General features: G+C 41.3%; 1 protein-coding gene across 6 annotated transcripts in view; it reads left to right on the top strand.

Moving 5' to 3' along the window:
- Nucleotides 1–14,948, top strand: part of AP5B1 (adaptor related protein complex 5 subunit beta 1) — a 79,718-nt gene extending 64,770 nt beyond the window's left edge. For all 6 annotated transcript variants that reach the window (XM_078642797.1, XM_078642800.1, XM_078642794.1 and 3 more), the window contains 2 exons: nt 5,422–5,617; nt 11,957–14,948. In XM_078642797.1, coding sequence (XP_078498923.1) covers nt 5,465–5,617; nt 11,957–14,590 — 2,787 coding nt within the window. In that variant the 5' untranslated portion in view covers nt 5,422–5,464 and the 3' untranslated portion in view covers nt 14,591–14,948. The remainder of the gene's footprint in view (nt 1–5,421; nt 5,618–11,956) is intronic.
- The last annotated feature ends 1,849 nt before the right edge of the window (nt 14,949–16,797 follow it).

Genomic DNA, 16,797 nt, shown 5'->3' with positions numbered 1-16,797 from the left:
CCGAAACGGGCACAACGTACTCTACAGCAATAGCCGGTGGCCCGGGCATGCGCAGTAAGAGTGGGATGACGTCGTTCCGTGATGTTGGACGTCTTCGGTCCCTTCCTCCCGTTAGCACCGGAGCCGGTGTTCTACTTCCGTGGGGTTGGTACAGGCGCTGCCTTACCCCGGTAGCCAGAGGCTAGGGCTCCGGTGCGGGCTGGCAACGCCCCTAAGGTTCTTCCATGACCGGGAACTTCTGGCAGAGCTCGCACTAGTGAGTGCAGATGCGGGTGATGGTGTTATGTGCTTCGAGAAGGGGGCGGAGAGTTAGTGTGTGTTGTGTGTGTTTTAATACTTGTGGGTCTTATGCTCCTTTCTGTGCGGTGGGGGTTGTGTGCCCTGTTTAGGGAGTGGGTCTCTTCTCCTGGGGGAGGAGTAGTCGATGTATGTGCTCGTTAAGTTATGGGACTTTTGTACTCCTTTGGGGTGAGGTTTAATAATGCTTTGAAAATGCGTTGTGCTTCTTTGGGGTTATATGCTTTGTTTAGGATGAAAGGTGGAGGAGAGCGCCCAAGTGCTCGTACGATGCAGCGTCTGGTCTTGTGTGGGGGTTATATTGTGCTTTGCGAGGAGTGGGGATTTCTGTTATTTTTTTGGATGGGCTGCTAAGAGATTCTTCAATAGTAGGTATTTGATATTTCATTGGGGCATGTTGAGTGGGTTCTGCTTATGCACGTTATAGAGTGCTTTTTATTTGGGGGGTGTACATTTCAGAGCTTGGTAGGGTAACCAATGCTGCTTTCTGATTGACGAAACCTTAGTGGTGTTTTGAGGATTGAGTTCTCTTGTGTGGGATTGACCTCTCTTAGACGTTGTGGTTCTAGGGAATGGAAGGAGGAGGAAGTCTTTTGTGTTTTACCTATTTTGGAGGGTGTTGGGTGACCTTTTTTGCCAGATTATGATTTGTGATAAATTGTGAGTTATGCGGCAAATTCCATTTGGAGTATTACCACTTGCGATAATTACTGTATTCTCGCAATTTCCCCAGCCAGATTACTTCAGGTACCCAGAAAGGCAAAAACAGATTCCACACTGTTTCATTTTCCCTGACAAACGGAGTAGGGAGATGTATAGATCACATTCAGCAAACAACCCTCAAGGGGTAATGTATACGCTGAGTGTGATAAATAACACTGTCTTTTTGAGCCAACATGTGCCTCTTGTCTGCTCTTCCGAAAAACTTGAGTTATTTTACTTTTTAAGTGATTAGTGGTCGTCAGAATCACAGTTACGTAGGATTGCTGTAAATTGACCAAAACAAAGTACACGTTTTGTAATTTCAGAACAAAACTCAGTGTAAACTACATGTAATACACACATTACGCCATTTAAGCATAGTTAACCTATACATCTATTTAAGAATTCTCTCAGCTGCCAAGTGGCCCCATGTTGCGACTCCCTAAGTCACTACTGGCTTTATAGACATTGTATTCTGGGATACTTTATTGAGTTTTATAGAAAAACAAAGTACACAAGCAAATGACAACAAAGAATATAACCTAGCTAGGTACAGGTCTCATTGTCCACCAGGTAATGGTCGGAAAATGTAGAAATCGTGAGAGCCTGAACAATGTTTCTAGAATGATTCGAAATAAGCATTGCCCATACAACTCTTGATTATATGTTAATACAGGTTCAGTACATGGACATATATAAGCAAAAATAAAGATTCTATGGGATGTAAAGATTAGGTGCCGATGCCATTCCTACTGGAATGATAAACCACAGTATTGACGGTAAGAAATAAAGAAAGGATAAGTATTAAGCCAATAAAGACAAGGTAACAAAGGAATCCTTTTGAAACTTCGATCTTGTATGTGTATGATAGTTCAGCACTACAGGAGGCAGCTAGTGGGATAAGAATCCAAGGTGTGCGAAGAGGATACGTTAATACAAGTAATATCAGGAATTCATGGGGGTTACATTTTTTCCAAATATTCATCCAGTTTATTCCAAATACGGGAGTCTACTGATATCTAGGGACAATGTTTTGGCAGGATCGATCAGCCCCTCTGATTCAGCAACCATTTCCACCATGCGTAACTTAAAGTGTTACTGAAATCCTTCCAGATACTTAAGATCATTTGGTGCACTAAGGTAAGCATGAAATCTAGTACTAGTATGTCAAACTTCTCCAAATGTGCATCGTCCTTCTCTAGAGCATGGCAAATAGTGTATATGTAAAAATTTTCGGAGGTGTTGCATTGAAAAATTCTTGAATAAAAGTTTAAATTCCATCCCAAAATTGGTGTTTACGCTGGCAGTCAAACAACGTATGTGATAGGATACCTTTGCTGTGCGTTTAAAGACAGATCAAATGTCAGATGCTGTTTTCCCAAGGGACCATGTTCCATCCCCCACCCCTTACGGCTTCGCTGCTTGCCCCCTCCATCCATTATTGTGTTTACATTCGTTGTTCAGAATCTATCAGTGTTTTTGCCATTCGCATTAGACATGAATACAGGGCCCAATAGGGCCCCATTTTATGTACGTTTTTAATTACCAACGGATCGTGGATGCGAAAGTACCCAGCCCACTTAAATTCCTGGGTACACGTAACTCCCACAAGAAGCTCAAGCAGACGGCTCAGTGGTAGGCATGTGCAAGAGCCATGCTGGTGTTGCTGTTCGGTTCCCCCTCCTGCTGTACCACCAAGCTTCTGGAAATTCGACCAGCCAATTATGCCCGCCACATTTAGGTGCCTGTGGCAGGTCTTCCTTCTGAAGTACGTTTTCTGTGTTTATTTTCACTTGTTACTGATTGCCTGTAAATGGGTTGCAGTGGTTTTAATGGTGTTTTTTATCAGAAACAATGAACATTGCCCCTAGTCTGAAGCAGGATGGCCGCCGCCTTATGCCTTGACCCGTTTTTCTCTAGATTCATCTTTTACTCCAGCATGGGCTGGTCGTTCCAGGCTACCGTAATTCTCTCTGGGTCCCACAAGTTATACTGGATCAGGACCCACGTATGTAGGTAGTCTGAAATACTACCTCCTTGGGTTTAAGTACCAGGTTCCTGTGTCACAAGCTCAGCGGGGCACAGTAGGGGTTCATCGATCCCTGGCCACCCTCCCAGGAAGCCATTATAGTCAATGGGATAACCCAACATGGTCTACGAATTTGGGTGTAGATTGTTACAAAAAACAGTGGTCCTAGACCAATCAATTGGAAATGTATCTATTCAAGGTGATAATCATTGAGCTTGTTCAGAGCTTGCTACGTGTCCGCTCATAAACGTATATAAATCATAGAATTCTTTAACACAAACATGAAGTGCAGCACAAAAATGATTATTATGATTATAATGTATTTATTGCAACAATGAAGGACTGAGGTTAAACAAACCTCTGAGGGTCATAAAGGAGAATTGAATTATAGAAACGAGTGGATAGGAGTGCTAAACAAGCATTTACAATGCAATAGGTCTCGCAGTTGTTGGAGTTTGAGCTATTGGCATTGTAAATGGCAATGTCTTTTATTTATGTGTTGGTTTTTAAAACATAAATAAAAGGCATTGTCATTTACAATGCCAATAGGTTAAACTCTCGCACATGCGAGACCTATTGCATTGCAAATGCTTGTTTTAATTAGTCGTGCAAGCTCTGCGTAGCTACCCGGGGGACCGTACTGAGCACTGCGATGGGTTTACGGATCTTGCATGTAGCAAACAAAAATGTTTTTACATTTCTAATTCCAGTACTAATGCTTTACCCTCTTTCTTTTAACACACACAAGGGGAGTGGAAAGCTCTCACCTGACCCCTTCAATTAGTATTCAAGTAACATTTCACCCCAAGGACCGTTTCCCTGAGATTTAAAATAGCGGCCGCAACTATTCTCTCAGATTGCGGCCAGCCAATTAGAGCCCTGCTGTGGCGCGTGAAACTGCAAAGCCACCACAGGATAGACAAATATATAGCTATATACATTTGGGTTTTGGTTAATATATTTAAAACTACTGAACCCCTTTTTCTTAGCCCCCACTTCACCAATCACGCCGAAACTTTCCAGAAAGCAGCTGAAGAATGCGTACATTTGTTGGGAAACGTTCGTGAAGATTAGTCAACGAGCTCCAAAGATACAGCCAAGTCAAAAAACACTTTTCTAATGGAAACATGGTCCTGACTACCTACTGGCATGCCAGTAGGTTACAAAAAATATATGTATGCATATGTGTGTGTGTGTATGTTTGTACATGTATAATATACACACTCACACGGAGATAAATCACTTATTAGCTTGCACTGGCAAACATTGTCCAATTTAATGTCCTCCTGTTTCTGCATTGTTGTATATGAATCAACATGTGCTCAGCCACAATAAACCTCAAGCGTCACTGACCGATGCGTTAAGATACTTTTCCAATATTACGTGCCAAAGCCTGTTTTTACTATCTCACTTTGTTTTGTATCTTCTGCACAGATTAAACAACAGTGCCTCACTTTCATCTGTATGTGTATAATAAATAATGTGTGGTTTAAATTAAGCGCTGGATTAGATATATCTCCCAGCACGTTTGCTCCAGGGGGATGGGAAAGTATTCTAAATGTATATAACAGTTTACTACGTGCTGTGCTTTAATGAAGTTTTCGGATCCAGTTTTTGGGACACAGGTTGTTGATTGCTGTCCTACTCCCAGGCTGTTGTCCATAGAAGAAAGCTTAAACTTTGTAGCTATTTAACACATTTGGTCTCCCTTCCAGATGTTATTTATGGACAGGATTTGAGTAAGAAATTTCAACCACAAACATTAACAATGCGTGGAAATGTCCTTTATATGGTGGAGTAGGGTGGAATTTGTCCGTAGAGCAGAATGAAAGGGGAGAAGGAGTGACCATGGAAAATGTAAGAGAGTGGTGAGTTGTGTGTGGTGTACTGAAACGGAGCGGAGCAGGAGTGGGTCGATGAGACTAGGTGCAGGCAGAGGAGGGATGCCCTCTATAATGAATGGAGGGGAGACCCAGGGATAAGACTGGGGCTGGGGAGAGACTTTGATGGGAAGCAAGCATTGGAGGGACAGACCCACACCACAACAAGAGGGAGAGGCAAGGTAAGGGGGATTGAACAGGAGAGGAGGCGGAAAGGGGTCAAGGGTTGCAAGTATTTCCCTCATCACCCCCCACCCCACATAATCAATTGATTCCCTTGCTTTAAGCAACCATAAAGTTTTCATTGAAATGATCGGTCTTCGAGCAGTAGAGAGACTTTAAGAAAAAAGGCTTCCATGAATGAATGGACGAATGAAGCATTTTTGGAACCATGCTATCCGCCAGATTGGTGTTCTGGCACACACAAATATAATTCAAGGAAAGTTACACAGAAGCTTTTTTCGCATGTTGAATACAGCGTATGATCCACTGATGAATACATCTATTTCATAGGTTATGACTCTAGAACTTAAAGTTGTATCTTGGAAGAATCACAATGGTCATCCAGAGGAATGGTGCCACCTGGAGCCAGCAGCTGAGCAGCTTTCGTTCCAGCCCGACACACGTTCTGTTGAACACCACTGCAGAGAGCTTTCGAGCAGAGCTGCTGCAAGATCTGCAGAGTGAGAAACTTGGTGAACAATTTAAGGTAAATATAACACCATCAGGACTTTGGGGGTAAATGTCGAGGTTATTTTAAGGGTAGACATGGTGTAAGAATATTTGCACTTACTGGAAAAAGTTACGGTCTGTTTGCTTACCCCGTGAAAATGAGCCTACTTCTCAAAGTCGAACAGACATGGGAGAAAGGGTGGTTTAAAGGTGATCCTGGCTATGCTGCCGCTGTTTACAACGCTAGTGCACTTTCGAGAATATACTGCTTGGAAAGTAGTCCCTTAGTACTCCAATTTAAGATTACCTGACTGGGCAAAAAAATAATTATGGAGTATTTTTGTACAACAAAAATGGCCACACATACACTCACCTGTGTTTGCATATGTAGTTGAGGCACCTTCTGTCTCGGCTCTTTGTTAATGTAAATGGAAGTAGTTGTATTCCTCATCTGTGTCTCTGTTTATGATGTTTAAATACCGTCCCCGGACATGGTATTTCAGCAGAGGACAAGGGTCTATCTCTGGATTTAAACTCAAATCAATAAAGGTAAATGGGAGCCTTTTAAAAATGGAAATAGATGGCCATTGAGGTCACCATTACATTTGAAATATTTTGCTAGCATATGGAAGAGTGTAGATGGTGGGCGATAAAGCTATTAAAATTTAAACTCTGTGGAGGGTGATGGTCTGTCCAGATTCAAAAGTAAAATAAATTCAATTCAATTCAAAAATACTTTATTTCGGTCAAAATGACCTAAAAAGTGCAACACACAGCAAACATTTACGTCTAAAATTGCATCATGCTGTCAGTCATGATTAAAAGAATAAAAACAATGGTAATTGTATACACATTTTCATATTAGAGTACATTGGATTTTTGAGATATAAGATTAGGCAAAGCTTACACAATTAGGGCCATATGTATGAACACATTTTCCCATAGACACAGAATGGGTAAAACCCTTTGATACATCTGGCCATATATTTCGAAAAGTGCGTAGTGCAATAAATACATAAATTCGCTCATAAAAACGTGTATAAAAAAAGCAAAAGCTCTTGAATTTAAAACTATACATGATATACAAAATAATTAGAGAGTTTATTATACAATTGCTACACCACAGGGCAGGGCAATCGATGCAACATTTCAAAATCTCAGGTAAACCCTTCTAGTGCACCACATTGAATTCAACAATCAAAAGTAGCTGGAAAAGCGGAAGGTGTGATTAAAATGAATAGGAACGAAAAAGGGTATAGATAACAAGGATGTAGCTAAGTGGTAATTGAAATATAAACTATTCAGTAAAAGGCCAATATTTTAAGGAGGTTTCTAAATCCGCTCAGGTAGATAAAATAGTTGAACATTCCATCATATCTTTCACTGTAAACATTTAGTTTTTACAAAATAAAAACAAGATCTCTTTAAACAAATTGTCCACTATGTTGGGTATTTCCACTCAGGCGGGGACCAAATTATGAAACACCTGGATAGAAGGCAGCAGACGGTAGCAAATGATTACCAGCACTTATATGAACATTTACTGATGTTCCAGTCAAAAAAGTGGGCCTACATTGAGCACTGTATGCTGGTGTGAATAGCGGGACTAAGAGGTTCAGTCGTTTGACATTTTATTTAGAGTCTTTGAGAAATGGTCAGCGCCTCCTAGAACTCACATTGTCTGTCTCCAGCATAGCATGGGTCACTAACAATGCCTGACCACACCAGGATAAAAAAGCGGAAGGCCATCTTGGAATGGCATACTTCTAAAAGAGGATTGGTTGCTGTTGTCTGTTTGAGAAGTCACTTCTGCTTTTGGCAGTATCTGCTGCTGGCCATGAACCTCGACTGTAAGGAAGGTTTGGATTGTTGCAGAAGTTTATGCTTTCTTGTCTGCAACTTTCTGATAAATCTCTGTCCCATCAGCATAATTGAAGAATTGGAACCCACATGAAGAGAGAACCCTGGCAAGTGCTAAAGTTTGCGCTAAGGCTATATGTTCACTTTATCTCTAGTGATACTGTATCGCACCATGATGGATTGTCTACAAAGCAGGGGGTGGGGTGCAGCAAACATGACTTTTGAAGTTTATCCAGTGCTGTTTATCTCAAAGCTGCTACCGTCATCTGCTACTAGTATTAAGCAGATTACTTCCTGCCACTAGCTTTTCTTGCACTGATACAGATAACCGTGCTGGCTCTACTCACAGGCAGTCCATCTGGAGCAGAGCTGGCAATGTCTGTCTTGGACTAGTACTCTGTGAATGGTCTCTGCTGTTACTGCAGTTTGTTTCACTCGGCAGATCCATCTGTAGGGATGGCTTCCACACATGCCTCGCAGCTTCTCCTGGGGAATCATAGCCACACCTAGAGGAGAGAGCGCCTCTTTCCTGTTGATGGCCTTTCTGAAATAGAGGGCTCTTCAAATAAGGGCTCTGTTACAGAAAAACACTTTGTACTTACTCACAGATTGCATATATCAATCTCTTTGCAAAAAAAGCAACTCTCTTAATAGTCAAGGTTTGTCATGTGCGATTTTACCTTGCTGCACAAATGCAATCCTTTACATCCTGGTTTTGGTTAAATGCATTGGTTTAAACAAATAGTAATGAAAAGCTACCATGGCATAAACCATACATACAGATGTGCATGATAATGTCATTTATTATTGTTGCAGCATGGATGAAATTTCCACTGTGTAGATTATTGGTGTAAACTCAAGGATTAACTGTGCTAGACCCGATGGGTCTTATGTTCCGGACTGAGGCATAACTTCCACAAATCAACAATACATCACTGATTGTGAAGCACATAGAATATATCTGTTTCTCTAGCAGAGCTTTTAGGCATAGAATTAGCACCGTGCTAAAGTGTAACAAAACTTTTTGCCATTTTTACAGCAAAGAATTAGCAAGTGCCATCCAAGCTGAGCTGAAAAATGACAACAACTTTTTACCACTCCAGGCACAATTACGGTTTTGGGTTGGTAAAATACCATCCAAGCCAACCTGGATTGAATAAAAGTACCAATTTACAAAGGTTTTGCTCTACTTGGAACTCATCAGAGGTATAACTTTGTCACACTCTAGCTCTGTGTGGATGGCACTGCTAATCTTGTGCGTAAAAACTCCCTACAACACCAGCGACAATCTGAATCTGCTCACCTCAAAAGTGTTTGCCTAGCAAACTTTTTAACAAAAGGATTAGCACAGTGCTATTGAAGCTGAACTAGAAAGGGATAAAGAAAGTATTTTGCCATTTCTACATCATAATCTTTAACCGCATGCGCGCTAGCGGTTTTCCCACTGCGCGCTGCGTTTTTTAAAAAGCCGCGTTACATGACGAGCTCAGCTCGTCATCAGCGTGCGAGCGGCGTAACTCATGACGAGCTGAGCTCGTCATGAGCGCCGAAGTGATTAAGCAAAGGATTAACACAGTGCCAGCCAAGCTGTAAAATGCCAAAAGCCTTTTACCACTCCAGGCACAGTATTACAGCTTTGGGTTGGTAAAATACCATCTAAGCCAACCTGGAATTAAAAAAGCAACCCATGACACATGTTTTGCTTACATTATAGCTCTGCAGAGAGATCGGGAGTCCCGCGGGATTGCAGCAAATATATATAATATTATACATATTTATCCCTGAAGTAAGGACAACAGATAATTCTTCTGAATCCTTTATATTAAAACTTGCATTTGCATTCCGGTGCCTGGCGTATTTCGGAGCAGGCTGCTCCTTAATCATAGGCTATGCTGAAAAGTTCACAGAAGCACTAACTCACAATTTATAGTCTAAATGCTGATGCTTAATTGCCCTCCGGTGAGCCTCCCAGCTGAGGCAACCTTGTACTGCATGTTGGGAATTATAGTGTAAGTTAGGTTAATTTCTTCCCTCCAGTTGGTTCTGTGTAATTTCAGTATTTGCATTTCAATGTTCCTAGCCCTCTAGTGGGCCTCAGAGTGCAAACCCGGTTTCCTTGTAGATCTGCTGTGCCGCTTGCAGGTTCAGCATATTTCCAAGCCCCTGAAGCCCCATGTCACATTGTAATGCTGGTGCAGTCCTAAACGGCCGGACTGCCGTGATTAATGTTTCCCATGTTTCCCTTAAGTGATGACGCACTTGACAACAGATAATTCATCTGAATCTTTTATTTTAAAACCAGGATTTGCATTCCAATTATCCCTGTTCCTGGCGCGTTTCGGAGCAGGCTGCTTCTTAATCATAGGCTGTGCTGAAAAGTTCACAGAAGCACTAACTCACAATTTATCGTCTGTATATATATACATGGAGCGTCAGTAGGGCTACCCTCCCCAAGCTGTTTTTGGCCACCTGGACCCCATTTCCCGTGGCCCAATGCAATTACTTAGGGGATGGGGCACACCGCCCCCCTAGCCGTTTTCATCCCCGAGGACCCCATTGCATAAATAATTGTAGAAAACTGTGCATGGCTGTGGTGCAAGCTCCAGTTACTATGACTCATGCCCTAAGATGACAATAACTGATACATTTCAGTTCAAAATGTTAGGTTGCCACTGAAAACTTGTGTCATAAGGTAACTATAACTCACCCCCCCCCCTTTTACCGTATCTCATCAATAATTTTACAGCGGATGTTGCATTGATATTATCAATGATGTCTTAGACAATGTCATGAGTAATGTAATACGTGGGTTAATTAGCATATGGTAAATGAGCGAGATATAGTTACCTTAGGGCAGGAGTTTTCAGTGGCAACTTAACGTTTGAAACTGAAATTTGCCAGTTATAGTTATCTTACGGCACCAGTTACAGTTATTTGAGAAAACTATGAAACTGCTGAATTTGTGTGTGTGTGTCCCCGCTTGACGAATCACGCTGAAACTTTACAAACAGCAGCTAAAATGAGTGGCTAACTAGTTTCAAAATTATCATGAGGATTCGTAAAACGGCAGCAAAGTTATCGGCGAAACAAAGAAACACTTTGTTTATGGAAACTAGGTTCTAACTATAGCTACCTACTGGTGACAGCCAATAGGATATGGATATATATATATCTCCAGCCATCCTTCCATTTTGTTCCAGGTATGGTGGCGTGCACTTTCACATCAATGCCAGCGTGGGAGTCGGACCCAGCATCCCTATATTTCCTTTTTGAGCAAATTCTGCTGCACTCAGGAAGCAGAGATTCACAACGTTTTATTGCGTTTCAAACAAGAACCAACGTGTTTCAACCAGAATTTGTTTTGTGAACTCCAATTTGTCTGGGCCTCCACTTGACGGATCACCCTGAAAGTTTACAAACAGCAGCTGAAATGAGTAGACAACTAGTTTTGAAAATATCGTGAGGGTTTGTGAAACGGCACCAAAGTTATCGGCAAAAAAAAAAACACTTTGTCTATGGAAACTAGGTTCTAACCATAGCTACCTACTGGTGAGAGTCAATAGGATATATAGATATATATCCATCCATCCATCCCCCCATTGTGTTCCAGGTATGGTGGCGTGCATTTTCACGTCAATGCCAGCATGGGAGTCGGACCCAGCCTCCCTATATTTCCTTTTTGAGCAAAATACGGTGCACTCAGGAAGCAGAGATTCACAAAGTTTTATTGCGTTTCAAACAAGAACCAACGCGTTCCAACCTGAATGTTTTTCTTATATATCAACACGCAATATCCAATCTCTGCTTTGAAGGGTTGATGCATACACCAAGAGAAGTTCAATGCTTTATTCGTTGTTCGCTTTGTCCACCATAACGCCTTTTCACAGTCAAGTGCGGTCTTGATCGCATGACATACGTGCCATTACAACAAATCTTTTACCCATTGCGTGAGCATAAAGACAAGGCTAGTGACCATATGCATTGGGAAGACACATTGTGACATCAAACGCTGTTGGATGACCTCCATATGCACAAAATAAATGAGTGAAAATAAACAGAACACAACTCAAATGTCAGTTCCACTCGAATAACATTACAAATGAAACATTGATATAAATAAACATCAAATATATCTGCACCTTGTGATTCATCTCTTACAATATTACGGGTAAATTTAATCTCTGATTCAATTCATGCGCTACGGTTTAACACCTCTAATTCAGTCCAAGTGGATATATGCTTCCTGCTCTCTAATTACTCAAAACAGGTACTATTTGGCACTTTTTACATCCTTTTGTAATGTGAAGGGACTGTTGCCAGGAAAAGCATTCTGAACAGGCGTTATCGCCTTGCTTAAAAATACATATTTTGGTCTTTGAACTTAAGTTTCACTGAAAAATATTTGTTTTGTATCTGCTATCAAATTATATGCTGTGGTGGTATTTTCATCCTGTTATCTGTAAGGACTAATCTTGATTATATTGCACTGAACATATGTCTTATTTTTGCATCCTAGGTGTCCATGCTGATGCTTTTTATGGAGTTCCCGACACAGCTTTGTCCTGATCAGAAGACAGGAGAACATGTCACAGAAGTGCTAATTACTATATTTGCACAGTTATCGGATTCAGGGAGACTTATGGCGTTGAAGCAACACCTGCTGGTATCCATTGAGACTCTGCTAATAACTACAGATAATGTCAGTTTGGGTGTAAAAGTGGCTTGCGATTTCGTGTCCCTGCTGATGCAGATCATAGCTGACCTTAATGATAAAAAGCTTGGTGCAGCTCAGAGGCCACTTCGAATAACAGCCTGTGAGTGCCTTCGCGAACTAGAAAATTGTTATCCTGGATTGCTGTCTGAAAAACTTGAGATATTGTATTCCATGCAACAACAAGAGGTTACCCGTGCGCATCAATCATATACACTTCTTTACAGTGTTGCATTAAAAAATGCTGTCCAGCATTTGGCACAGACCAAGTGTGCATCAGATGGTTCTCTGAAGAAAGTCTTGTCAAGCAATGGAGGTTTCTTATGGAGCTCTACAGAGAGTGTTGGAAATATGCCTGCGATGGGGGTTGAACAGTTTCTTTTGCTCCCTTCTAATGGGGAAACTAAAGAGTTAAAATCAATTTTGGCTCTCATACTGGAGGACTCCTATCTTCTTACCTCTGTTTCCCAGAGCATGCTCCTTTGGCAGCTGATTCAAGTCGTGGCAGTGGTTCGTACTCTTTCACCTATTATTTTCAAGTCCCAGCTCGTGAGATTGTTTGGCACTATGGATGTCTCACTTTTCCACAGCATACTACAGATGAAAGGGTTCTTTACGGACAGCTTATTCACTGCAGAGGATGAGTATGTTCTTCTTAAGAGACTTGTAGGAATGGCACAGCACCCACTGCTAAGCACTCAATTGAAACTTTTTTACATTGACTGTCTACTGCATTTTCCTGAAAACCGCCCTCTTAACTCAAACACTGAAGAGAACCTACCTGTCCTCCTCACCGTTAAAATGACTGCGTCGTTATTCCCAACTGTTTTCAATGACAGCAGCACAATGCTTGCCCGTCAGAATTTGTTAAGTTTAGTTTACCTTGAAAACGAGGGTCCTGAAGCGGAAGCAGGCATTGGTTATTTTATGGATCATCTTTTGTCAATACATAAAATTGTTACCGAACATGGCAATCGAGAGATCACGTCCGTCTTTTTTCGGGTAGTATACCTCTTTGTTCGCTACTTCAACTATTGTGAAAAGCAAATGGAGGATTTGATACAGACCGTTGTAGAGGTCTATAAAAAGAATAGTGCATTGGCTGCTTACCTAATAAACCTCATGAACGAGACACAAAAGCTTTTAGATGTCCCAAGCTGGTCTCTGTCATTATCCATGGCTTTACAGAAACTAATAGTCAATCTCAAGTTTCAGGACTTCGTGTTGCAGATGCCTGTCTGTCACCTAAAGGTTTTAGCCCGAGTAGCAACGGAGCATTTGATTCCTCAGACCGTGACCATTCGCTTCCTATCAAACATTGCCCTCCATACCAACCTGTGTGATGTGGGCGACTGGAGAACAGGAAATGCTGTTTTGACCGTGTGTAAGAACTTACTGCAACATCAGAAGCTTGATGTGATCTTTACTGATTTAGCAGACTTGCTACAGCACATATTGCTTAATTTTCAAGACATTGATATTCAGGATCGTGCACGTTTTTATTATACGCTGCTAACAAACCTGTCTAGTGAAAAATTGACCGGAATCCTTAGCACAGTACCTGCTGGAGTCCAAACGAAAACTAGATCATTTTCGTCTATCATGGCTGATAATGAAAACATCTCTACTCATCTGACAGTTCATACAGTGGAGCAACCAGTACTGCATTTGAACAGTGTGTTAGATTCCAGTAGCTTGCTTCCCCTGTCCCAAGCTTCATTGTCAAAGGGGGGTGTGAATACCTGCTGCGAGGAATATTATCAACAGTTGGCAAATTCAAAGTCTTCTTCTATGCTAACACTCAAGTATCATTTGACATTTGCGGAGAATGTCAAGCCTCAGTACCATAAACTTTTCTGTGTAGTGCTTCAGTTGGAGCTATCCGACACTAATTATGAGCCTGTGAGTGACATTAACGTACCTTGCCTCTTTATAGACAGAAAGCCTCCAGTAATTACACTTTCCCTAAAGCCTACAAAGCCCTATCCTACTGTATTGTCCGTCTCTGCCTTGTACACCACTCAAGGTGGACTTACCTGTTCTAGCCGTCTCGAGCCTCTCCAGATCCATTTTTCAGATTTATTTGTTCCACTGCCTGTGCCACCATCCTGGCCATTGGAAGCTATTTCTGAGCTGTTTGATCATCTTTGGACTTCCTTCAAGTCGGATGAGTCGAACCAGTGTGCTGAAAGTCTATTTTGTCTTCAGAAACCGCAATCTCTCAGTGAATTTGTGCAGTCTGTTTTTGCAAGATTTGTTGTTGCCACTAACCCAGACTTCTATAAAATAGGTATTTTTTTACCTCCTCAATTCCACATTTTAATGCAAGTAAAGACACTGGATGAAACCGTCCATATCAGAATTGCAACCGATAACTGGAAATTGCTCCCACACCTAAGCACTTACCTTCAAAGTATTATTGCTCAGAGGTCACAGTAGAATACTGGATCGTTTCATCTCTTGGAAAGGCTTCCATTATTTGAAAAACTCCTTGCTCTATTTATATAAAGTTGGTTCACTGATGTCCATGTGTCCAAGAGAGACACGTGTGTTGAAAAGCTTTCATTCTGGTATTTGTGTCAATTGGAGACATTTCTGTGTGGAAATTCTTGAAAAGAATGTGTTGTGCACATGAATACATCTATCTCAAAGCAAGTATTTAGTTATTACTGCCTTCAGAATGTGATTTCTGCATCTGTTTACAATTTCTGCGTAAACAAAACATTGCTGATCTTCCCACAAAATGTTGGGAGGTCTTAACTAATCTTGTTATTAAAAAATGAAAATGTTTATTTCACACTCTTTTTGAAAGCAATATCTGTACATGGGCTTCTCCACTTCAGGATATTTCATAATGCTGCTAAATGATATGAAACCAGACAGTGATGGGCCTTGGTTAGTAAAGACTTCTTCATTCCTACATCACTGTGTTTTTCAGGTTTCTGCCCCATTGTATTAAGCCTCGCTTATTGCGAGTTACTGTTTTAGACAGGTAATTGAAGTAAGGAATGATGATGATGGTGGCTGGTCGGGCAAAGAAAGCAAACAAATGGAAAACAAGCAGTCACAAGAGGAGGGTTAGGCATAAATAATGGTAAGACAAGAGTATGTTGTATTATTATTATTATTATAACAGTCTTGTACAGCGCATGGTTACCCTGGAGCATCCCAGCGCTTCACCTAACAGAGTAACAGAAAAAGGAAAGGAGGACCAACAGTTTAGCAAAAGAGAAGAGTTTTCAGTTGTTTACGAAAACGTAAGAGACAAGGCTCCGAGCGTAAACCTAGGGGGAGTGAGTTCCAGAGGGTTGCAACATTTACGGAGAATCTTCTTCCTCCTGATCGCACCTTTTTGACCCTAGGGGCCACAATTAGATGTTGTTGATCAGAGCGAAGAGTTCTGCTCGCATTACTCCTATAAATTTGAACTCTGCAAAGAATAGATACCAATGGCCTAACTTGCAGAGCTGGGATTAAAGGACCCAATGGAAGGTCAATTTAAGAAGGCTTGGTGAGAGATGGCACCACTAGCCAGAATAAGGTTTGCTGGTGATACTATTCAAAATGTGCCCTTAAGAAGAGGTTTATATGATCTTAATGAACCTAATCAAGTCAGTTTTGTTATTTAGAGCATTGTGAATATGTTGAGGCGTACAAAGAAGCTGGACTTATGTGTTCATGTAGCTTGCTCCTTTATTAAATTAAAAGTACAGATTGTGATATGCGTGCTTAGATGGCCCACCTGGAGCTGAGTGGCTTCTTGCACAGCCTTCTCCTTCAACTGATCTCCGCATTGACACCGGCCACCAAATTTCTGCCCTTTCATAGCCATCTCTGTGATCACAGCCATTGTATGTGAATACTTTAGGAGTAAGCAAGAGTCTAGTCACTTGGACCATAGCACTCTTCTGTTTTTCAGAGAAATGGGGTGGAGTTCCATTTGTATTGGTAATGTCAGATTCAGTTTTAGTTAAGCAACCATCATTCTTAAGATTTTCTCTTGGAGGAGCAGACTTGGATACACTGCCATTTGTGGGGAAGTAGGTGAAGATGCATCCTTGTGTGCCACATCCTTGAAATGTTCACAATGTGCAGCAGAATAATCATCCCCTTTAATTAATCTAGAGAAGCGCTTTTACAGAATAAACCTAATCTAAATTAACATGAAGTGAATTATTCCGTGACCATAGTTGGTTCTCAATTTAGTTTTTTATAAATAGGCATCGACTATACAGGGAATCAATATGACTCATGAAGTCATCTGTATGTGCATAATGCCCCACTTGTACCACCATCTTCAGATTTGATTTTCTGCCAGAAAGTTCATAAACATGCTTGCAATCAGACACAGAAAACACCTTTTGAAAATCCTAAGAAAGGTTTGTAGAGACCTGATGTGGAGACGCAAACAACACTAGAGAAAACATGCTTTGGCACTAAATGGGGGACACATTTTTTTTTTCTGCAATGCACTTCAATCCTTGGAGGCGGCCAGATCGCACAGAATGTGTTTTTGCAAGAGTTTATGTTTTCGCCTTTGCTTTTAAGTGGTTAATGTCTTCTTTGGGTAACAGACAGTGTACTGGTGAACTCACTGGTATAGACAATGATACCCCAAGGTAGACCCTAAAGGGAACTCTGTCTCC

The sequence above is a fragment of the Lissotriton helveticus genome, chromosome 5_1 (genome assembly GCF_964261635.1).
Source record: "Lissotriton helveticus chromosome 5_1, aLisHel1.1, whole genome shotgun sequence".
Classification (NCBI taxonomy): Eukaryota; Metazoa; Chordata; class Amphibia; order Caudata; family Salamandridae; genus Lissotriton; species Lissotriton helveticus.
The sequence above is the reverse complement of the archived record's forward strand: the minus strand, read 5'-3'. Positions and strand labels throughout refer to the sequence as shown.